Genomic DNA, 25,558 nt, shown 5'->3' with positions numbered 1-25,558 from the left:
AACCGAAGTACAATGAAATGAGGGGAAAAACAATTTTTCTGATTAAATGCAAATCTCACCATTGACATGTAGATGGTGTATTTGATATCTTACCATTTTACTTACTTTCAATAACTTATAGCTGGTGCGCGCATTTGTTTTTACTTGTAATCTTTTAGATTTGGTTAACCGCTTTATTTATTGGTGACGCCGGTGAACGGCTTTGTCTCTTATGGAATGCCTTTTGTGGCACATGGTAGAAGCTATTTTTATTTAAAGTTTAGGTCATATTGTGTTAATTAGTTTTATTTTGATTCTTAAAAATCAAGTAAACAAACATAAGTGATATGTGATATTTATCTTTTATGAAATGACTTGCTCAGTTTAACAGCTTATCCCTTATTTTTGCTTTACTGGTAATACTAAATGGCGGACTCCGGTCTACATTGATGTCTATTTTGATACTGGTATATACACTATTATTTTCATTTTTTTTTTGTTATTAATCATAGATTTAGTTTTTATGGTTTTCACTGTTTATTCATTTTTGTGTGTTATGCATTTTTTTATTGTTTCGTTAAGTATACTGTTTTACATTATTATTGTAAAACTTTTTTAGGTAAGGTTTGGATTCAAGTAAAATGCAATTCACATTTATTGTCTTTTCCCTGTTTTTTGTTGTTGTTGTTTTTTTTTGTGGGGGGGGGGGGTTAACACATGTTGTCTGTAAAAAAATAATGGAGTCAAGATCTTGCCTAAGAGTCTTGGTTCATATATCACTCAATGTTACTTCAAAGTAATGATCGCTGATACTGTATGCCTGCTGTTGTATTATCTTCAAGGTCACAGGTGTCAAATAATTATAGCTAAGATATTTTGGACACAGTATTAGGCTTGCAGTTAAAATGCGTTGATGTTTTGATTATATGTCATTCATACTTCAATTACTTTGATTTGTATATTTATTTATTCTTTTTCTTTTTAAATTCAAATTCTCTCTTTATAACAATAAATTCTGCCTTTATAACAATTAAGGATTTCAAGCTTGTTTTTACTTTCCGTCACCTTTGACCAATATTAAGGATGTTCACTTTCGGTAATATGTGTAGTTTTATACGAAACAAATGTATAAGAAAATGTTTTGTGTGTTTGTAATTGAATGCTATACATTGATCTATAGACCACTTTAGAGAAAATAGGTGCTAGGGTTCTTAAACAAACTGTTTAACCATTACTTGCATAACAAAATGACTCATTTTTTTATTCCTCAAAATTATATTATTATCCTTAAATTGCCAGACATTTTAGGTAAATTTGGTCAATGCAAACCAAGTTCAGCCTTCATATCCATTTACTCTTATCTCAATCTGCCCCGTTTATTAGTCAGCAAGGGCAGTACAAAGCCGAAGTCAGTTACAGCAAACAATTTAAGTTCAAATTTAATTTTGTAGTTTATTCGTTTCAAGACGAAATGAGCACTGACACTAATAAGTACACAACAGTTAGTACTTTCATTTAGAAATATTATTTGGTGTTGCCTTTGATGCTTTGCATCAATACTTTTTTGCACTTATACGGAACAACAAAATTAAAACCAGTACACGATTTTGTTTTGAAATGTTGAACGAAAATAAATTGTTTATATTGGCATTATATATCAATTTTGAATGCAATGTTGTAGAATAATGCATGGTTTGAGTTCAAATGAAGAGGGATAAAATCACGAAGGCCTTCACGTCATTTGATTAATTGACGTCATGTCTGATTTCATATGACGTGTAAGCATTCTTCTATGAAGAAGTGCATATTTTAATTTCCTTATCTGTTTGATAGAGGAATAGTATGAAGCATGCTAGATTATTTTTCTACATTATAATAGTTTATCTGAAATCATACTTACAACAAATTTAGTAAAAAAACAACATATAAAATCAACAGAAATATACAATGAATATCAATGCATTAACAAGGAGCACAAACCTCATATGGTCACCGAAATATGCATTGTTTACATAGATATGTTTGTAAATCTTATGTTGGTTAAACTCCTATGTGAGGGTGTTATTGAACGGTAACTTTTACATTATTGAGTTATATTTGTAAAATAAGAAGAAAAAATCGTTAAGCTTTCGACCCTTATATAGTTCCTTAATAGTTATTAATGCATTATCATTCAACTTTCGAACCTGTTAAGCTTTAATTTTTATGTTCGGATTTGGAACACATATGATAAATTTATCACAATGTGATTTTAAGCCATTAATATCTTTTGTTGTTGCTAATTTGCAAAGAACTGACCGAACAAGAGTACAAAACCTTCTCTAGTCATCTACGGTACAAAGATATGTGACTGACTTAATAGCGTTAAAACTGAATCTTAACTTAAAAAGCAATACGCTTCATCGGATTTTTCATTATTATTACAATTATTATTATTATTATTATTATTATTATTATTAGCTAGGGCACTATGCTACAGAAAAGAAAGTCTGATTTATATGTCTATTCTAAACTACTAACGTTTCATATTATAAACCATAGGAAGTGACGTAGTCAAACTTCACGCATAATTAATTGCAGACAATTATGATCGGTATTTTTTGTAAGGTTTTATTAAGAGAATCATTCTCAAAAATTAAGTAAAGCTTCATTTTCAAATGAAGAATATGATAGGAGATTAAAAACAATTGTAAGGTTACATCACTCGCAATAACACACAATATATCAAATAATGACAGCTGTACCGATAATTTGTTAGCCACAATTTCTTATTTGTAGATACACTGTGAATAAGCTGTGAGATGCTGCAATAAGGCATATAGCCTTCCATCGTATATAGAAAACAACAATTATCTCATTTGCAGTTCATTTGCTTTTATTATTAATTTAGAAAAGAACATTACACCAAATCTAAATCATGCAAATACTGAGAGTCAAGCCAGATAATTACATAAAATATATTATGTATATTTTAGATGCTTAGCACTCATTTGAAAAATGTATCTATAAAAGAACAAAATATTATACTTAATAAGAAACAAAAACAAAGTACAGATATTTTTATATTTTTGTTGTTGTTGTTGTTTTTTTTCTTGCAAGTAAAGAAAGTTTATTTCAAATGACATTGAAATATTTGAGTTAAAGAACATTTCATTAGCATTTTTGACACTTCTTTTAAATATAAAACTGTGAGTTTATGAATTTTTGTTTTCTTATTTACTTTAGCAAAACAACTCATATGCAAATTTTGAATCATTCGTCTCCTGTTGGCAATCGTTGACTTCCGTGTTGTAGAAATCTGGACCAGCCCCGACTTCTTCTGGCCCCTTAAAGAAACCTTCAATAGAACCGATGTCACCTTTTCAGTTTGGTGAAGAATCTTCAGTGTTTTTTCCGGAACAACCAAATTCTGGTCTTCGGTCGACAGGGATGTCTATATCAATAATAACAGTGGTGAATTCGTTGTCTGTACTACATCTGTACTTAAGACAAATAAAAACGAATTGTGTTTTGCCATTTGTTGACAGTTTCATTTGTGCAGCGTCTGTGTAGTAGAACTTCGAGCCTTTTTGTTCCCACACACTGATTCCCGTCACATTTGGTAAAAAGGATAAGACTGATAAATAGTTGTAGAAGTTATAACTATCTTTAAAGGCAATCCTTGCTGTGCAAATTTTGGCATCATCAGGAACCGGCTCGTAACTAGGCAGTTGTGGTTTAAAGAAATGGAAAGCAGGCTGTGTGGCACTTGAACTTTCACATTTGTTTCTGTCGGTGTAAAACGGACCAGCAATGTCAGAAACAAAATTTACGAAAATGTCCAAATTATTTGGTGCAATTTTGTACTGAACATCGGAAAGTTTTGGCTGTATAACAGCAGCGTCATAGTCAGCAAATACTCTTGGAGTAAGATGGGTAACGAGTGGAAAGTTTATTCCCCCAATAGAAATCACTTCTGTTGAAGTCATGCTGATAAAACCAGCAAGGTTATCATCAGGTTTACTAACTTTTGGGCATCTCACTTCATAGCATGTTGTACTTGGTTCAGTTGTGTATCCGGCATACAGTCTCAAACGCTGTCCGATGGATGTGTACGCAGTTATTTCTGGCCTAAATGTTGCAGTACTGCTGCTTGAAATTTCTAATCCACTCATTTCATCAAAGATTCTACCTTTAAAGTAGCATCTTGGAGCGCCAGGGATCTTGTCAATATTGTACCAACGGTCAGTATCAATGCTCAGTATCTCGTCCAAAGATACCTGACGTTTACCTCTTGTTTGAGAGGGTTTCACAAGTTCCCATAAACCGGTTGAAGAATTAAGCTTCCAGACTTTTATAATCTTTTCGTCCAGTAAATGTCACTGGTGCTGAAAGGATTATTTCTTTTCCATCAGCACTTTCAAAATTAAAGGAAACTTCACCTTCAGAGATAAGAGGTTCAACCGAATTCTTAACTGCAGTTTGAAATACGCCTGGAGCTACAGTGTCATAGTTAATTTCTGTATCAGGGTTATATTCTGTATCAATAAATGTAATGCGTGCTATGACATTCCCTTTGTAAGGCTTTCCTTGGCGATTAATGAAAGAATTTGCTTGAATTTCGACAAATGTACGACCTGCTTTTAGATCTAGTGGATTATTTGAAAGAGAAAGTACTGTATTGACAGTTGAATCAAATTTCACAGGGTTAGATTTCCTGATGACAAACAGTTCAACTTCCACCGGACCTCTAAAACCCTCTGGTATATCAACAACCTTGACGGCTTCCAGGTAATTTCTGTTTTTTGTTCTAATGACAACCCGCCGGACTCTCGATTCAATGGTTGTTCTGAACGTACCATTGACATCAGTAGCTATAGGTCGTTCTTGGATGTCAAAAAAGACAAGTGTTTTTCCAACTCGGTCGTTAGTGGATTGGTCTTTAACAACACCAGTGACAACGATACCAGTATCTTTACAACACCCACAGCGTTTAACGTATTCATACGATATGCCTCCGAACTGTCCGCAGTCTTTGATTCGCGTTTCTGTTTCAGCGCAGATGTATCCATCATCGGAACAAAACTCTGAAATTTTTCGAAATGTTGAACTGGATCCAATTGGACAAGTTCCAATATCGACTTTACAGGTTCCAACCAGAGTTCTCATTTGTGATAGTCGTTCTGTCGGTTCTGTCCTCTCAACTGGTTTTATAAAAAATGAAATTTTAAATAAAAACATTAATACATAAACTGTTAGGTAGAGCTAAATCACAATGCATTTTGGAATAAAAATACCATAAAAGAAAACCATTTGTTTAAATACTAATTCCATTTGTAGTGAAAATTATTTTCATTTAGCTTTTATGGATATAACCGTGTATGAGAAAATAAATTAATTGTCTAACAGAGTATCAAGACTACATACATTAAAATATGAATCAGTTACAAGCCATAGTCGTTAATATCAATGAATATCCTGTTGATACAGGTTCCATCACGTTTAAGAATAAATGAAGCTGTAGACAAGCACTTTTGTAGTATAATTTAGAATATTTAGAAAACAATAACAAAACACCTTCAAGTACCCATGGCCAGTTCTACCAATATGAACATAACAATCCTAAAAATGTGATTCACATATTTTATGTAAAGTTGAAACCACACACTTCTCATGATCTCTGTCTTAAGATAACTTGAAAGTTAGATAAAAATATGTGAAAATGAAATTATCCGTGTGTTTATACGGCGATGTCATTGAACGATAATTTTGTATTCTTACTACCAATTTCTTCAAGATATAAACAATACTTCTGTAATTTTGTGATCATTTGAGCATTAATTTTATCATTTATTTCAAGGCTTTCTAGATATGTCAGCACGTTTACGTGAACGAATAAACATATCAACGAATGGTACATTGGTATAGATATTTATTTGTACAAAAAGAAATAAACAAACAATATAAGCGATTATAATAACAAAGTTAAATCTAATCTGTACTAGACAAATATACGTGTATATCGTATTCCTATTTAACTTACTTTCATTTCTAAGAGGAGTCGATGGTGTGGTACGCCGTCCTTCAGTCAAACTGGACGCCATGACGACTATAATAACACATAAAGCTATTCCAAATTGCATTTTTATGCCGTGTCTGAAAGAGTAAAAAGAAGAAAAAAATCACTTGCAATGTTAATAAACACAATGGTAATGTATATCATCACGGTATCTAGAAGTAAATGCTACTATAACATCTTGTTGTGTATTTTCAGAGACTCAACATAAAGTCTCTTTCATAACAGTACAAAAACAAGTCGGCGACCAGGGGTGCACAGTAAGTAGGAATTCCTGTGATATGTTTGAATAGAGTATTACCAAACCTGACATAAATGATATCTTAAACAAAAGAGAGTGCTCTACAAACTTCGTCACAGGTCCACATAGTATAATGTTGAACAATACCGGTAGTAAAAAAAGCTATGTTAGAAGTACAAGCAAAAATGGTAAATTTTTCCCGTGCAAAAGTTTTCTGAATAAGGAAATGAATCACAAATGCGTTTTAAATGGACATACATGTATTTTTATTTTTTGTTAAATTTGTTTCTATTTGTTATATTTTTTCTATATAAGATTTTGCATACAAGTTTTATGAACTATGTTTTTCTAGAGCGTTTAAGATATTATGGATTTTGTGATTTAAAATCGTAATAAGTATGATCGGATACTAGTAACTGTTGTACATGTAGTTTCATAGAAATAAACTTGAAGCGTCCATTTTTGTCATATTGTGAAATAAATTACTGCCAGAAAGCCAAAAGATCCGCTAAAATTATTATTACTTTGAAAAATGACGCGATAAAATGAATTTTAAATGTGTCTTAACTTTGATATGCTTTCCATTATTCTTATTTGAATATCTATTATAGAGATGTTGGAATAATTGCTAAGTGCATTTATTAAAAATTAAATTCCTTAAATATTTGTCATTTTTAATGTCTGATTACATTTAATGTTTGCTTTGTCTGCACTTAGGCAGGTCTATTTTTCGGATGAAGTCCGTCAGAGAACGGTTTGACTTCCTGTAAAATTTACACAAATGAACTGAATATAAGTTGGATTTTCATCTGTCATTTTTAAATTACAAACTGAAATCCAAGAATCTCAGAGTCCATTCTAAAATTCATAGAATAATAAAAAGGATTTTTCTGAGACGTATAAACTAAATAACTGTTTAACAATCAATCAAACTTTCTTGTTAAATTTCTCGAATGTTTGAGATGATTGAATTGTGCTTCCTCCCATTTAACATTTTACAACATTTTACATTGTTTTAAAGATTGTCTTAATTATTTAGTGAACAGCTTATGCAATGCAACAAATCTGCTGAGTTATGAATGGCAAAATTGCCCGCTTTCTATCTGCATGAAAATATCTATAGATACCAAATAAACACCCAACTTTTCTGGTGTTTGTTTATGATATTATATGATTATTGATGTGTTCATGTGATATGAATATCATAATTTCCTTACATTTGAATATCAATGAAGCATATATTAACGTGTGCATTAATACGTCAATGTAAGGTATTCATTACTAAACATAACAGTTTCATTTAGAAAGGTATCATGCAGAGCATCTTAGATCTAACCATTGAACGCTATGTCAATTGAAATGTAAGTATTTTGTTATGCTAAATAATCTAATTTCGATTTCCTCTAAAATGAAATTCATCACATCGAAACGATATATATATATGAGAGTAAAAATGCATTAAGCGAAAATGTTGAGTACGATTCAGATAATGTTTTGTTCATGGTGGCGTCTTTGATCTTTGCAACAAGATATTATTAATAAATTGCATGGCATTATTGACAAACAAGGGCTTCCGTGACAGACGAAAAATAAAAGTAACAAGAAGTATCTTTGTAAAAGATACTCGGCCGAACTTTTTTATTTGCATATCGTATCGTAGGAAACATGGAAATGAAATCATAAGGATTAAGATATAGAGCCTTTTATTGAATTTTACATTCAAAGTTTTGAAATATTAAAATCATATACATATGTTGACACATGTATACAAATTATTTTAATTAGAAACAAAACGTAAAGGCTGAAGTAAATCCTTTGAATGTAAAGAAGTAAATAAGAACTACAAACAAAACAATTAATTTCGTACTAAGTTCATTTTTATCGTCATGTAATACTTTTATTTATATTATTGTGAATGTCGTTTTAGCTCAAGTAATTTAAGTTTATTCAAATCAAAATTTTATAGAAAGTTTTTAAAGGACAACGTTTTGTTGATACTTAATACCCTAATCAACAGATTTGCAACACCTCTGGAAATAACGAAAATAAAGCATTCTCATATAAAATAGCTTGACACTTATTAATTATAGGCAAACAATTCAATCGTTAGCAGTTTTATGAATACTTCATAAATATGTAAAACACATGAAAATTATAAACTTTGTATTTAACTGATAATTCCGTATAAGTTCGTTTTCTTGTGTGCTTTTAGCTATGTTCATGCGCATGAGTAAACGGGATCGTGGGGTGGTTTCGTTAATGTTTGACAAAATTTGTAACTCGTAAAAGCAGCGTAAAATAATCTGTAGGAGGGTGCATGGCAATATAAAACTTATAATGTGAGGGGAAGGAATGGTTAAACAGAACTTAAGTATCTGAAATTTAACTACAGTTGAGTTCACACTTAAGGTTACACAAAATGCACTTGCAGTGCACTAAATATGCACTAGTAGTTATTTACCCTGAGGCCCTCTTATCAGCAGGAGACTGGTATAATGAAAACAATCACTTTCAAAAATATTCCGACTTGAGACTTTCCTCTTCTATAAAAGTATTCCCTTTATACATTATTTTTTTAAATATTGTAATCGTGAAAAAAGATATCAAATTTATTTATTTTATGTATTATATTTAAATTATTTATATCTTTAAAAATATGCAAGCATTTCACGGTTGAATACAAAATTATCACAGCATATTGATTGTTTTAAAATCAATGTATTAATGTTCTCTTTCAATATTGAACATAAGGAATGGTTTCTAAGTTATATATTATAAAAATAATATTTTAGCTTAAATATAAACCTTTCCTTGATTAGTTTGAGCTGATGAAAAAAGTTAATGTTGTTAGAAACTAAATAAATGGGGCCAGAATTATCACATTGATTTTCACATTTGTACACTAGAAAAATTAAAATACATAATCATAAATTTTAGAAAAAAGCTTTAAAAACACTTCATTTAATTATCCATTACAGAGCATATTTAAATTTAACCTTATATATTCTATAATTTTAAGGGGTATTATTTTACACTCACAGTTAAATACTGGTTAATGATTACAATAAATAATTTTTTTTTAATTTTAAGCTTTAAAATGATATCATCTAAAATGTTAAAACTGCTGATTTCAAAATTTACTTATTTATATTCATGAATAGGCCATATATCCTCAAAGTTTTTTACAGCAGCAGCTAAACAATGGATGCTCCCTGTCACTTGTTATGCAATTATCCAATAAACTATTTAGGTGTCACCTTCCCTGGCCAGTCTGGTCATATGGTCTAGTGCAATAGAAGTGCACACGGTGTGCATTTCTAGTTCAAGTGCACAAGGGTGGGACGTTTAGTGTGAACTCAACTGTAGATAAATCGTTTCCAGAAATCCTTTAGATCAATTACAAATTAGACGCGTATACCATGTCAGAAAAATCCTTTTTTTTTTTCCTAATAATTTTACAAGGCCAATCAGATTCCGAGATTTCAGATGACCAAAGAAATTTTGACTTATAGGCAGTAAAACTGAAATTAGATCGGCCATCGGCCGGAGAAACGTAATAAGCACATGTACAATAAATACTGTAACACAGGAAAATATGAAGATTTATTAATTTTATGTTTTATAATTTATTTTCCAAGTTTAAAAAAGTCCGTCATCAACTGAGAATTTGCAAAAATAATAGCAATCACTGCTATCATTTCATCATGTATACGCAACTCTAAAACAACCTACGCAAGTAAATGCAGTTTATTGGAAGGGATTATTCGCCAGTTCACCTATTATGCTTTATGACATTCCAATGTCCGTTTTTATTTTTGCGATAGTGAATTTGAATACGTTAATTTTAATTTTATACACGTTTTTCTTCTGTCATTCTGAAAAATGGTATGATTTCCCTTAAAATATATTTAATACATTTTAATTCAAAATCACACATTAAAATCAACATTAGGTATTCAATGTATGGACGCTACCGAATATGTGTTAATTAATTTGTAATTAAATGTTCAACATTTAATCAAAACAATCGAAACATCATTCGCAGTATAAAATGCTGTTTAACATTGACTCATTAAAACAAAATCGTCTTCATAACAATGTTGACGTTATCAAAAAACGAAGCGGGAACCAATTTTTGTAGTGCGTTTTCTTGCGACAGAGGTCGCTGATCCCTTTCGGTGAGGACGTAAAAATCACCTCATGGAAAAGATCCGATCAAACATCGTAAAACCAATTCAAGGTGTAAATTTACGCATGAAAAAAAAATTTCGAAAATGGTTTGTTTGATTTCGCATCATGTTCTCTCTTGCATAATGCGCAACATATCATTTTTATTCTTTAAATCAACTCATTTTTGGAGATCTTTCAGAAAAGGTATGCATGTGGCATACTGTATGCGGCGGATTTTGAGATATTTTGTCTTAGACTTGGCCTTTTTACTATACGTTATATATAGGGGGAAATATTTGGTAGTCATTAACCTCCACATGATCGGATAAGTTTTCGTAGTATCAGATTTGTGAACACCGGTCAGGGAGCGGTTATTATTTTTTACATTTTTAATCTGACTTCCGGTAAAATGGCAGCGACCATGCTGTAAATTTCTAATACAAAATATTCAATTTATACATATTCCACAACTTCAAACAACAACTATGAGTGGAAAAAAAGGAAATAAATTATCCAAAGAAGAAATATCTGTGCTTGCGGACTCTGTTTATGAACTTCTTAGTGAGAAATTTGACAAATTACAAGCGAGTATCGACAAATGTGCTTCCGAGGAAACCATCAATTATATCAAGGCCAACGTCCGTATATGAAAATACGAGCTAGACCGCTTAGAGCAGTACACAAGACGGGAAAACGTAAGAATCCACAATTTCAAGTACGATGAAAAGGCACCTCTTCTCCCTCAAACCGTGGAGCTTTTTAACAAATTAAAATCTCTTGACCAGTCTGACCCTGATGATTATACATTCACAGTGGATGATATTAGTGCTTGCCACCCTACAAAGTCAAAGCACCAGATTATTGTGCGTTTTGTGTCGCGGGCAAAACTCCATAAACTATTCTCGTTGGAGAAACTTTTGAAGAAATCAGAAGTCTACAAGAACGTGTTTATCACCGAGGATATGACGCAGTTACGTGTAAGACTTCTTCACATTGTCAAGAAGTGTGATGATACATCCAATGTATACACTCGTGATGGGAACATTCATTGTACTTACCAGAGTAAACACATTATCATCTCTTCCCCGGATGACCTGTTTAACATTGGTATCGAGGCAGATCTCAAGGAACTAGGACTCGAGCACCTCATCTAGGATGCGTCGGAGGATGAGACCATTTCCTCATTGACAGACTCTTCTACTAGTCAAAATAACTTTGATATTTCTGTTTCTGTTGAAAATTGTTCCGATGTTGACAGTTCATTTATCTCTACTGACCATGCTGTGATTGACAAAGTTACGGACAAGTGCAGTTCTACTTGTAATCAATATAATATTTCAAACAATGAGAATGATGTGTTTGATATAAATAACCATAAAAATGTAGATGTAAAAATATAAATTAATCATGACCACTTCTATTGCATTCCATTTGAATCTCAAATAGTTAAATTCTACTTTCTGAATGTTTGTGTTTGGTATCCAAGTTACTGATACCAGACTTTATTGATTTTATTAAGGACTTTGATATTTTTGTATAGTTGAAACTAAACTAGACCAATTTGATAATGTTAATGTTGAGGGGTTATACATTTAGATCTATAAATAGAGATAATTGTAAACGTGGATCTGGAGGTGTTGGGGTTTTTTATAAAAAATTCTCTGATAAAAAATGTAATATTTCTTGATCACGCCACTGAAAACTGTTTATGGTTTAAATTTAAAGACAGATCCAGCATATTTGGAGTAGTGTATATTCCTCCAGAAAGTTCTAAATATAGTTCACTAGATTTGTTTGTTGAATTGGAAAATAGTATTCTTAATTTCAACACTGTTTATGATGACTGTGATTTTTGTATATTTGGAGATTTTAATGCAAAAAGTGGTAGACTTGCTGACTTTACAGACTTAAATAAGTACATTGCTGATAGGTTTTTTGATAACAGTACAAAACAATTGATTGGACAAAGTCGTCTTATTGAATTAGGATTTCCTGTTGATCGTTACTCGCGTGATATGCATAACTGTAACAATTATGGTAATAGACTTCTTCAGGTTTGTAAATTTACAGATGTCCATATTGCTAATGGTCGATGTGGTGCTGATGCCTATATAGGAAAATGCACAACTACAAATACTAGTCTGATTGATTATGTTTTATTGTCTGCTATTAACTTTCCCAAAGTAACCCATTTTGATGTGACAGATTTTAATCCACTATTTTCTGATGTTCATTGTGGTATAGAATTGTGTTTTAATATTATTGGAAAGGATCTTACTTGTAATGTAGATAATTCAGTTTTGCAAAACGATAACAATGAGGCCATTATTAAATCAACATGGGATAAAAATCTGAAGGATGATTATATAAATCAGTTTGATAATATCGATACAAATAATATTACAGAAGAAATGATTAAAATATTAAATGATAAGAATTATAATGATGAATGTATTAATTCCTTGACTGAAAAACTGTCAAGTATCATAACTAATGCTGCTAAAAGGTGTAATTTAATACAAGAAAAAAAAAGTATTTCACAGAAAGAAAAAAATGCAAAATTGACCAAAAAATGGTTTGATAAAGATTGCTCGAATTTAGAAAGGAAATATTACCTAAGCAGAAATACCTATAGGAAAAATAAAACCGAAGGTAATAAAAAACCTTATGATGATAAACAGTAAAAGATTATAAAAAAGAATTAAATAAAAAGTTTAACAGTTCAATGACAATGTCATAAAAAAACTGAGAGGACTAAAGCATAGTGATCCTAAATCTTATTTGAGTTTATTAAATAAATATTCTTCTGATAAAAAAGTGATAATAAATAAAATAACTAATGAGGTTTTCCATGAGCATTTCAGTAATTTGAATGCAGATATTTTAAGAAATGAAAATGACGTAGATAATTTTAATGTTTAACAACTTACCAATGTTTAATGAGGCACTGAATTCGCAATTTACTGAGCAAGAAATAGATAAGGCTATAAAGGCGCTTAAGAATAATAAAAGTCCATCTATATTTGATAATATTATTAATGAGTATCTCAAAAATGCTCCTGATAATCTGCTGGCTGTACTTAAGCTATTTTTTAACATTATATTAGACTCTGGTATCTTTCCGGATGTGTGGAGCAAGGGAGTTATCTTACCATTGTATAAAAATAAAGGGGATGTTAATGATCCGGATAATTACAGGGGCATAACAATACTCAGTTTGCTTTGGAAAACTTTTCACTTCGGTACTTAATAACAGATTAAATGACTTTTTGGAATCAAAACAACATTCTATGTGAAGAACAAGCAGGTTTCAGGAAGCATTATAGTACTGTTGATCACATATTTTCATTAAAACTTCTAGTGGACGTATATCTAGCACATGGAAAAAAATTGTATTGTGCATTTGTAGATTATCGCAAGGCCTTTGATTCTGTAAATCGCACTGCCATGTGTCATAAAATTATTAAGTTACAATATTGATGGGAAATGCTTTAAAATAATACACTGTCAATATGTATGACAAAGCTAAGTCATGTGTTAGTTCGAATAATACAATTTCAGATTTTTTTCACTAGTCATACTGGAGTAAGACAAGGTGAAAACTTATCTCCAATATTGTTTTCTCTTTTCTTGAATGATCTAACTAATTTTATGTCTGATAAATATGAAGGTTTGCAGTTTCTAAAAGAACATATAAATGATATGTTAAGTGATGATGAAATGGAAGTTTATCTTAAACTGTATTTACTATGTATGCGGATGACACTGTAATATTGTCAGAGAGCTCTCAGCAGCTTCAGTTAGCATTAAACGCTATGTCTGACTACTGCAAGCTTTGGAATCTTGAAGTAAATACAAATAAAACCAAAGTTATTATATTTTGGAAAACCAAGAGAGGTTTGCGTAATATGCCTAACTTTCACTATGAGGGGACTGTCCTTGAAATTGTTGAGTATTTCTCATATTTAGGTGTCCAATTTTCATTTAATGGTAAATTCAGCAGAACTAAAACATTCCTTATTGATCAAGCCCGTAAAGCCATGTTTTCTGTTATTAGGAAATCTAGGATACTTAATTTACCAATAGATATGCAATTACACTTGTTTGATACAATGATAGCACCCATTTTGTTGTATGGGTGTGAAGTTTGGGGTGTTGAAGATGTGAGTGTTGTGGATAAATTTCAATTAAAATACCTAAAGATAATTCTACAGTTGAAACAGAGTACTCCAAATGTTATTTTTTATGGGGAGTTGGGTATTACCCCACTTTCAACACAAATTAAAAGTAGAGTTCTCAATTACTGGGGTAAAATAGTTAATTCTAAACATGATAAGATAGTCAGCATTCTATATAGAACAACTCATAATTTATATACTCTGAATAATATTAAATCAGATTGGGTCTGTTTTGTTCGAAATAATTTAAATGATCTTGGATTGTCGCATTTTTGGATAAATCAAAATGTGGAATCTCCTGCTTCATTCAAGAATACTGTCAACTTAAGATTGCGTGATCATTTTATGCAAAATTGGAGAAGTACAATTAATAATTCCAGTAAATGTCTAAATTACAGGATTTATAAACAGGATTTTTGTTTTGAGCCATACCTCAGCAAGTTACCTATGAATTTAGCTTTAATTCTCTTTAAATTTAGAAGTATGAATCACAAACTTCCTATTGAAAAAGGAAGGTTTGATGATATTCCAAGAGAACTTAGAACTTGTAACCTATGTACCAGTAACTCTTTAGGCGACGAATTCCATTATCTTTTTGAATGTTCATATTTAGTTAATACAAGAAAGCTGTATCTTGATAAATATTTCTATGAACGTCCAAGTGCTTTAAAATTTGAAAAATTAATGAACCATAGTAATAAAGATATCCTTTTGAAACTTGCCATCTTTTGCAAAAATATTATGTTATTATTTAAATAATGTTAGCTTATAAGATTATGTATTTTCTCTTTGTTTTTTCTCGCAATGATTTTTGATTTTTCTCTCTCATCCTCCATTATCAGTCAATTATTACAGTAATTTTATTACACCATGGAGTTGTATGACCATTTATAATTTGCCATTTTGTAGTATTTTGTTTTTACATATTATTTGCCATTTTGTATTATTTTGTATGTATGTACTGTTTTATGTTGTCATATGCCCATATGGGCCCTGACGTATTCAAATAAACATTGAAACCTTTTACCGGTTATTCCCCGTTGATTAAAAGGGCCAATTCTATTGCAAAAACCTAATTAATTTTATTTTAAATCATACTTCGAAACTCTTAGTGTGCTATGCAAACTGCGGATACATAATACACAATGTCAGCATGCGACAAAAATTACCATGATTTTTGTAAAATAAATACTGAAACCCTGTAAGAATAAAATGTGTGTCAAATGAATTTGAGCAAATTCAAAGAAAAGGAAAAATATTTGAAAGCCAGCAAATTAAATATCTAATTACATGTATATTTTGCATGTTTACAGCCTTAGAAATGAAGTGTAAATCGAATATTCGCATATTTCAATAAGAACTCGAGTTAAGTCAGCAAGTACAACATCTTAATATTGCATACTGATTACAACGTATTAATAATAATGTCTTCATATTAATAACAATGTTTTTCATAATAATAATAATAATGTCTTCCTATCAATTAGAATGTCTTCAAAAAAATAAGAATGTCTTCATATTAATTACAATGTATCCATATTAATTAGAGTGGCGGATAATCCCTTCCATACAGTTTTACTTTGGCTGAGTAACCTTTAAAGATACTTCTTGTTTCGCGTGTTTTTCATGACCGGGTCTGTCTGACTAGAACAGACCTATCCGAAAAATAAAGACCTGTCACAAACAATAGAGGAGGTGTGCTAATATATAAAACAAAAACAAACATATACAGTAGAATTAAAATAGATCTATATTTTTTTTTCAAATTAAATGCAAAGGATTATTTATGGCGAAAAAAACAATTTATGTAAATATCATGTTGAACATACCTTTTCTTCTGTATCTCTACGGGATGAAGCAATGAAGCAATTCTGAAACATCAAACAAAATTCTCTTTTTGATATGCAGCATTCCACCTTTATTTGCGTCATTAACAAACCGGGTGCATGATTGATCGATATTTACATAATCCAGGTACAACTCGATGAGTAATATATAATAACAATAAACTTGAATTTGATTGGGTCTTCCCGAACGTTAAGAATAAGTTTAATACAGTAAACTCCGCTGATAACGAACTCCTTTTGACATTCAAAATATGTTCCTTATATCCGAAGTTCCTTAAATTGTAAGCAAAATTAGTTCATTGTATCAGGAGTTTTAATAGCGAACATATTTACGTATAACGAACTGATTGTTTACCATCGTCCGCCATTTTGAAGAGCATTTGATTAAGAAAAATGAGTCATTTATTTCCTTTTTAGACACAATACCCGACAGCGTACATTTTTGGACTTTGAAAATCCTTTACTATTTAAAGAAAATCCTTTACTTTTATAGTATAACAAGGTGTAAATCGTGATGGTCATATTTACAACTGCTCTGATTTTTTTGTAATTTTAAAACACTTAATGGATTTAATTGTGGATGAAATGTACTTTTTAGTTAGAAGTTTTCATCTTAGAAGCGTATATTTCTTGAAATTATCTGATTTTGACCTTATTGTGCAATTTTCGAAGCATTCCTCTTTGTTCTACTGACATAAATATTGGATTTTCAAAAATAGGTTATCATTTGCAAAGTGAACGATAATCGCTGTGATTCTTGTATTTGTGGAACAATAGAGATTGACCACCGTGTTTCGCTATGAATACAATATACTATTATACTTTGGCAACAGTACCTGTCTTTATCTAGTTCAATATAGATTGGGTATCTACCTGCCCGGCAATATACAATATAAAAGTAGCCAAACAAGAGAAAACAAACTTGTTAAGTGTGTTAACTTTTTTGATTATTGAATGAAATATTATTTTATCAAATAGAAGTAAAACAACAAACGGCATATTTTCAGTTAATCAGTTTAGGAACGAATGAAATTCTTGAACAGGACGTTTTATATACATTCTCACATATAATGGAGCATTATACTCGGTGTGTCAGCAACTAACACACGGGATAATAATTTACATACTGAAGTTTATTGTGACTATTATTCATTGCAAAACAATTTGAAATATAAACTGAATGGTCTATACCTAAAGTCAAATGATATATTAAGTATGTTAATATGTTTATGTTTGTCATGATATTGAACATCCTTTAGTTGATTTCTTATAACAATAAAATTAATGATAAAATCAACGGAAGTAACCAATTTGATGAATGTATAGAAAATCAAGTGGTACAGTATCATGATCAAATTTTATAATTAATTAAACAATGTTAAACTGACAGACTAACCTAGATTTGAATTCGAATAACGTCGTATATAATTTCTAAAAGATACTTTTCTTACATAGGAAAAATATAAATGACTGAAAGTTTTTTTTATAGTTTTTGAAAACGGACGAAAACATATAGATCTATATTTAATACATTTGTTCAGTGAAATGATGGGGATTTTTGGGAAAGCCGTTCTTGTAGGATTTGTGGCATATCTGGTATATATTTATTTCCAACCAAATTCTTCTAAAATAGCAAACGCTATAAATGATGAATTCGATTACGTTATAGTTGGGGCGGGATCCGCCGGAGCGGTATTAGCATCACGATTGTCAGAGGACCCCAATATAAGTGTTCTTCTTTTAGAAGCTGGCGGCGAAGAGACAGACAACCCGTTGTTTTCTATCCCTGTCGCAGCCCCAAAACTCTGGCAAACTGAATGGGACTGGGAATATTACACTGTTCCCCAGAAAGCAACCGGGCTCGCAAGTGGTAAACATCCGGGTATGCATTTCTGGCCCGTTGGAAAGGTTCTTGGAGGTACTAGTATGATAAATATGATGAACTATGTACGTGGAAGTAGATATGACTATGATGGATGGGCCAAGGAAGGATGTGAAGGTTGGGCCTATGATGACGTATTACCTTACTTTTTAAAGTCAGAGGATATGCTTGATGATGAACTAAAAGATTCAAAATACCATCATACCGGTGGACCATTAGGAGTTACATTGGATGACTATGTGCCATTAACAAAAACCTTTGTGGAGGCGGGAAAGGAACTCGGATATGAAGAGGTGGATTATAATGGGGTAAACCAGCTAGGTTTTAGTATATCACAAGTTAATGTAAGAGGAGGAATACGAGCGAGCACTGTTCGAGAATTTTTAAGACCCGCTATGTCACGAGAAAATTTTCATGTTGTCATTCGAGCACACGTGTCTAACGTTAACATTCAAAACAATACCGCTGTTGGCGTTTTCTTCATTCGAAATGGTGTCAAGAGAATGGTAAAAGCAAATCAAGAAGTTATTCTGTCTGCTGGAACGATTGGATCATCTCAAATATTGATGTTGTCTGGAATCGGGCCAAAAGAACATCTTGAAAGTTTGAACATACCTGTCATAGCAGATCTGCCTGTCGGAGAAAACCTTCAAGATCATATGTACAGTGTGTTACGAAGTGATATAAATACGACAGATAGCATAACGAAAGATAAAGCGGAATCGATTTCAAGCATTGCTAGTTATGCTCTCTCAAAAACAGGTTTCTTGACATCAACATCTTTAACAGGAGTTGCTTTTACTAAATCAAAGTACTGCAAAACAGATTATCCAGACATCCAGATTCATTTCTACGCTCAACAACCGCCAGCATATGAAAGTAAATACGACAATAGTTTTGCAAATGATTTACTTCATAGCGACTGGAAAGAAGGGTTCCTTATATTGCCAATAATCTTACATCAAAAGAGCCGCGGGAAAATTACATTGAAAAGTACCGATCCTTTTGACTATCCCGATATTGATCCAAATTATCTCGCCGAAAAGGAAGACATGGACGTTTTTGTTGAAGCTTTAAAGCTTGGAATGCAGATTATTGAAACCGAGGCTTTCAAGAAAGTTGGAGCGGATAGAAATCATATGAGAATTGAAACTTGTAAAGAACATGAGTTCATGTCGTACAAATTTTACGAATGTTTAATACGTCATTTTGCTGTGACCGTTTATCATCCGACGTCAACATATAAAATGGGATCATATAACGACGCGAATTCTGTAGTTGATCCTGAATTAAAGGTCAAAGGTATTAACGGTTTACGTGTGGTTGATGCATCGATTATGCCGACTATTGTATCGGGAAATACAAATGCCCCTGTTATTATGATAGCTGAAAGAGCTGCAGATCTTATCCTAAAAAGGGACACAGTCAGTCGCATAAAAGAACATATAAACAGCGCTAACTGAAATGCGAGCATTATATAATAAAACTTCATTGCATATTCTGTAATATATACCAACTACAAATATCAGAATCGACATAAGATTTCTTGCGTATTTAGTCACCGTATCATGTATCGTTTGATATTTCGAAATTCTTAATTTAACACGTTTTCCTTCTAAGAAACTAAACAGTCGGTGTTGAACAGTTGGCTAGTGACTCGAAGACTATCCGTTCATTACTGCACATGAAAGGACCCTGTGCTATATCTTGGTGTGGAACCACTGACAAACTGTACATAAGTTGTCACAACTATATAATGAAGAGGATAATTATATTAAAGTTACCAAAAATGAATGAATGCAAAGCCCATACAGAGTATTACAAGACGTAGCACTCAACTGAGGAACAAAAGCAAAGAAACATTAGATTTGAATATCTTACAAAGAAGTTTAAGATAAATCAATTAAGATGGGAAAAACCTGCAAAGGATGATATAAAAATTAAAAAAAAAAAGAGCCGTGGCATGACAAAACCAACATAGTGGGTTTGCGACGAGCATGGATCCAGACCCACCTGCGCATTCGCGCAGTCTGATCAGGATCCATGCTGTTCGCTTATAAACCCTATTACAAGTACCGAAACTGATAGCGACCAGCATGGATCCTGATCAGACTGCGCGGATGCGCAGGCCAGTCTGGATCCATGCTGTTCGCAAACCCACTATGTTGGTTTTGTCATGACACGGCTCATTAATATAGTCAAAATTAAATTGAACATCGATGTTTTTGCGAGTCATAGCCGGATTTGATTACAACGCTTTTCATTTTTAGCCGTTTGGTACAAGAAAGATGAACATTCTAGAAAAATGGGGTGAATGAATGACTTGAAAATTTGCATACATGTTACTGGTCCAGACGTGCACAAACCTCGGGAAAATTAAATTTCAAGTCCCGTTATGTCTATACCAATGGCATCTATTCGAATTTGTACTTGTTATGGCACTGAATACATATAATTGTCATATAGACCATGCCATTACCAAACAGAAGTAAGAAATTTAGATTATAAATCACTTTAAACTAAAAGAAATTCACTGAGGTTTATTAACAAATGTTTATATTTTTCTAGAAATACGAAGAAACAATGTCATCGCTGCGACCTCGCTTCTATAAACAAAAGTAACACATATATATAAAAGCGTAAAAATATAATCGGATTCATTTGCATATTATCAACATATAACACCATTGGGAATCGGTATAGGTATATGGTCAATCAGTAAATGTGCGTAAAAGAATATCATTTTTATTGTTGAGAACGAAAACTGCTGATTATCTTTTTACTTTTTTAGCTCACCTGAGCTTGCTCAGGGTGAGCTTTTAGGATCGGTGAATGTCCGTCGTCCGTCCGTCCGTCGTACGTCCACAATTGCTTGTGAACACTCTAGCGGTCGCATTTTGGCCTCAATCATCATCAAACTTGGTCAGGATGCTTATCTAGTTAAAAGCTCGGATGAGTTCGAACATGGCTCATCTCGGATGAAAAACTAGGTCACAAGAGCTGAAAATAGAAAAACCTTGTGAACACTCTAGAGGTCACATTTTTTACCCAATCATCATCAAACTTGGTCAGGATGTTTGTCTAGGTGATAGCTCGGATGAGTTCGAACATGGGTCATCTCGGATGAAAAAGTAGGTCACAGGAGCTATAAATAGAAAAACCTTGTGAACACTCTAGTTGCTTCTCCAAATCCCTCCAGAGGCGTGCACGTCGCGGAGAAGGCACACGGCAGGTCAAGGTCAAATCATCTCAAGTACCAGAGGTGATTGGTTGACCTGTCGTGACTAACTCTGGAGTGTGGCGCTAACAAGAGCCGTTTTATGTCAACCGCCTGTTTGCAGCCGTCACGGAACTTGATGCTTTTCCGGTATTGTCTTTCCTCCATCGAACGAAGTACAGGACTTAGGAAGATCGGCATGAAAAAGACGTCCCCGATGAGACTTCTAGAGTGGACCGGCATGGACGCTGAGATCTCGGACATATGGAATTTCCGGCGCCGAGCTAAAATAAACCTAATACAACAACAACACTCTAGTGGTCACATTTTTAAACCAATCTTCATCAAACTTGGTCAGATTGCTTGTCTAGTCAATTGCTTGGATGAGTTCGAACATGGGTCATCTCTGATGAAAAACTAGATCACAGGAGCTAAAAATAGAAAAACCTTGTGAACACTCTAGTGGTCACATTTTTGACCCAATCATCATCAAACTTTGTCAGGATGCTTGTTTAGATAATAGCTCGGATAAGTTCGAATATGGGTCATCTCGGATGAAAAACTAGGTCACCGGAGCTATAAATAGAGAAACCTTGTTAACACTCTAGCGATCACATTTTTGCATCAATCATCATCAAACTTGGTCAGGATGCTTATCTAGTTGATAGCTTGGATGAGTTCGAACATGGGTCATCTTGGATGAAAAAGTAGGTCACCGGAGCTAAAAATAGAAAAACCATGTTAACACTCTAGCGGTCACATTTTTGCATCAATCATCATCAAACTTGGTCAAGATGCTTGTCTAGGTGATAGCTCGGATGAGTCCGAACATGGGTCATCTCGGATGAAAAAGTAGGTCACCGGAGCTAAAAATAGAAAAACCTTGTTAACACTCTAGCGGTCACATTTTTGCATCAGTCATCATCAAACTTTGTCAAGATGTTTGTCTAGGTGATAGCTCGGATGAGTTTGAACATGGGTCATCTCGGATGAAAAAGTAGGTCACTGGAGCTAAAAATAGAAAAACCTTGTTAAACTCTAGCGGTCACATTTTTGCATCAATCATCATTAAACTTGATCAAGATGCTTGTCTAGGTGATAGCTGGGATGAGTTCGAACATGGGTCATCTCGGATGAAAAAGTAGGTCACCGGAGCTAAAAGTAGAAAAACCTTGTTAACACTCTAGTGGTCACAATTTTGACTCAATTGTCATCAAACTTGGTCAGGAAACTTGTCTAGGTCATTGCTGGGAATAAATCGAACATGGGACATCTCGAATGAAAAACTAGGTCACAGGAGCTAAAAATAGAAAAATCCTGTTAACACTCTAGTGGCTACTGTTGTGATCCAAATATTCTGTTAATTCGTCTGAAAGTTTGTTTTGATGATTTCTAAGTCAAGATCGAACATGGGTCATCTTGGATGAAAAACTAGGTCACACCGCCCAAATATGGAAAAATCTTGTTAACATTCTAGTGGTCACATTTTCGACTCAATTATCATCAAACTTGGTCAGGATGCTTGTCTAGGTAATTGCTTGGATGAGTTCGAAATCGCATGTGAAACTAGGTCACCGGAGCTAAAAATAGAAAAATCTTGTTAACACTCTAGTTGCTACGGTTTTGATCCAAGTATCCTGGAAATTGGTCTGAAAGTTTGTTTTGATGATTTCTAGGTCAAGTTTGAATATGTGTCACCTGGGTAAAAAACTAGGTCGCACTGCTCAAATATGGATAATCCTTGTTAACTCTGTAGTGGTCACATTTTTGACTCACCTGTCATGAGACTTGGTCAGAATGCTTGTCTATGTAATTGTTTGGATGAGTTTGATGGGTCAGGTGAGCGATCTAGGGCCATCATGGCCCTCTTGTTTTCTTTTTTATGAAAGTGAGCAAGTTAGAAATAATATAGTCAATATTGGTATAATTGGTTTAAGTAGCTTCACTGAGGCCGTAAACTTTAAAACATAAAACTTGAATTACATTTCGTGCTTAGGCACAAGAAAAATATGAAAAATATTAATATTACGTATAACATAAGCCAGGTCCATACACTTGGATAATAACCTTCCTTTTTCACGCGAAGAAGCTCTTATTAAGCGGACGAAAAGCGACAAATATTGTTATTATATTTTTGGCATTCGATTCCATTTTAAAGGAGATAAATGTTCATAAGGAAAACGTTTTTAGTTTATTTTTGTATTAAAAAAACAACCAAAAAAAAAACGGTTTGTATCTGTAAATTACACGTGATGTTAGTTATTTTTTATTGGTCGGCTACTACCCTATTAAAAACCGTACATTTTCTAATTTTATATTGTAAGAATTTTTCATTTATGGATTTAAAAAATGGTATTTGGCTTCGTTTACAGAAATTAAAAAGGGCTCAAGTTGTTGAAATATTAGTATTTATATGTTAAAAACTATGTACCTATCAGTGAAAACTTGAGCAAAATCCAATGGTAATAAAAGTATGTCAAATCATTTTGAAAGTAATATGGGTGTAAGGGAAGACATTGACTTTTCTTTTTATATCGTATAGGAACCTTATCGTACATTTGAAATTGGCCAAAGCTACAAAAATTTGGGATAGTTTTAACGTCTCATCACTGTGTTGAATAAACTTGTTTAAAACAAAACTACGTTCTGCTTAAAGTTATTTGAAATTGAAAATACCATTTAATTATATTATGCCGTGTGAACCACAATATTCAGTTTCATTATATTTGGCCTGACCAGATGATTTATTAAAAATCAGATTACTGTCCTCACTTGACAATATTTACTTTGTACATGCACTAGTGATCTGGGAGGCCAAGTTATAATGATACGGAATATATTGTGTGAAGTTTCAACTTTGTATAAATCATTTGTTCTGATATAATTAATTTAGTTTTTATGTTAACATTTGTTTTATACTTAAAAATATTGTTCTTTATTTCTATAATACATTGTTTATCATTGCAAGTGATGTCACAGTCTTATATGATAAAACACTTGCCATACACATCTTCGGTTCGAATCCAGATGGGGACATTGGATTCGTTCAAGTGAGAAAGCTATCCGACTAACGTATTGTTCCACAGAGATGCCTGTCCGTGCCTGAAATAATGCATAGAGGAGCACCTGAGGTCTTCAAATTGGAAAGTCGCCACTATGTTGGTGCGGCGTAAACCCCATTCATGAAAAAAATATGGGCCAACAATATTGTAAAATTGTTCGTATGCGCTCAAATGGGTTTACAGGCTGGTCTGTCTCTGTTCTGGTGGGAATATATATCGTGATAGGATTATTCAAATAAAAGGTATACTAAGTTACCGAGAAAATGTTATGAAAAATCATCATAATCATGTATATCTTATGTTATGTTTTGTTTTTATTGTTTTGTATTTAAGGAATAGATATTTGTTCATTAATTCATTAATTTAACACAGTTTCAACAAACACGAACTTCATAATTTAATAGTTTAAATACTTTGAAACAAGCGTAGTTTTTCGAAAAATGAAATGTATATATAGAAATTCATTCATTTGTGTCTATATATGTTTCACAGTTGCTATTACCTCTGAGTTTGAAAATTTTGAAAACTTAGAATGATATCGATCATTTTACATTTTCATTATTGTTTTGTAAAAATTTTTCCTTTCTTTATTTTCCTTTTTGTATTTCCATAATTTTCTTCCACGTATACATGTATGTCAATGAAATGTGTATGATGTTGATCTGTAACTGGTAAAATCAATAAAATGTATTGCTGTTGCTGTTGTATAAACACATAGGCTGATCTTACATTCCGATAGTGTGTAAGCTGTGGCAAGCTTACAATTAATGATGTAAATTAACAATGGTTTACTTTCTTTTCATACGAAATATATATACAGAATTATTGCCATTGTCTTTAATATAAATATAATAAAAGATAAGTTATGTTTAACTTAATAAGTGTTTTTCTTTCATCCACGATACAATTCTAAATCACTTTCTATAT

The 25,558-nt window shown here is 32.4% G+C and overlaps 2 protein-coding genes across 2 annotated transcripts; one reads left to right on the top strand and one right to left on the bottom strand.

The window, feature by feature from the left end:
* Positions 1-3,064: 3,064 nt before the first annotated feature.
* On the bottom strand, positions 3,065-16,608 carry LOC132740019 (cartilage intermediate layer protein 2-like). The gene is made up of 3 exons (XM_060727873.1): positions 16,453-16,608; positions 6,002-6,114; positions 3,065-5,162 (listed from the first exon to the last, which is right to left on the bottom strand). The coding sequence occupies exons 2-3, from the start codon at positions 6,099-6,101 to the stop codon at positions 4,297-4,299; spliced, it is 966 nt and encodes a 321-aa protein (XP_060583856.1). The 5' UTR covers positions 6,102-6,114; positions 16,453-16,608; the 3' UTR covers positions 3,065-4,296.
* Positions 16,609-17,854: 1,246 nt separating this feature from the next.
* On the top strand, positions 17,855-20,232 carry LOC132740020 (L-sorbose 1-dehydrogenase-like). The gene has a single exon (XM_060727874.1). It carries the CDS (start codon positions 18,016-18,018, stop codon positions 19,813-19,815), a length of 1,800 nt encoding a protein of 599 aa, XP_060583857.1. The 5' UTR covers positions 17,855-18,015; the 3' UTR covers positions 19,816-20,232.
* The last annotated feature ends 5,326 nt before the right edge of the window (positions 20,233-25,558 follow it).

Source organism: Ruditapes philippinarum, unplaced genomic scaffold, assembly GCF_026571515.1.
Source record: "Ruditapes philippinarum isolate M1 unplaced genomic scaffold, ASM2657151v2 ctg4662_1_1_1_1, whole genome shotgun sequence".
NCBI lineage: Eukaryota > Metazoa > Mollusca > Bivalvia > Venerida > Veneridae > Ruditapes > Ruditapes philippinarum.
This window is presented reverse-complemented; position numbering and strand designations above follow the sequence as displayed.

Bases quoted from the DNA above. Each gene is read 5' to 3' on its own strand.
- LOC132740019 (XM_060727873.1), bottom strand. From the start codon at position 6,101: ATGCAATTTGGAATAGCTTTATGTGTTATTATAGTCGTCATGGCGTCC. The intron at 5,163-6,001 runs GTAAGTTAAATA...TTATAAAACCAG, and splicing joins GACTCCTCTTAGAAATGAAA to TTGAGAGGACAGAACCGACA.
- LOC132740020 (XM_060727874.1), top strand. From the start codon at position 18,016: ATGATGGGGATTTTTGGGAAAGCCGTTCTTGTAGGATTTGTGGCATAT.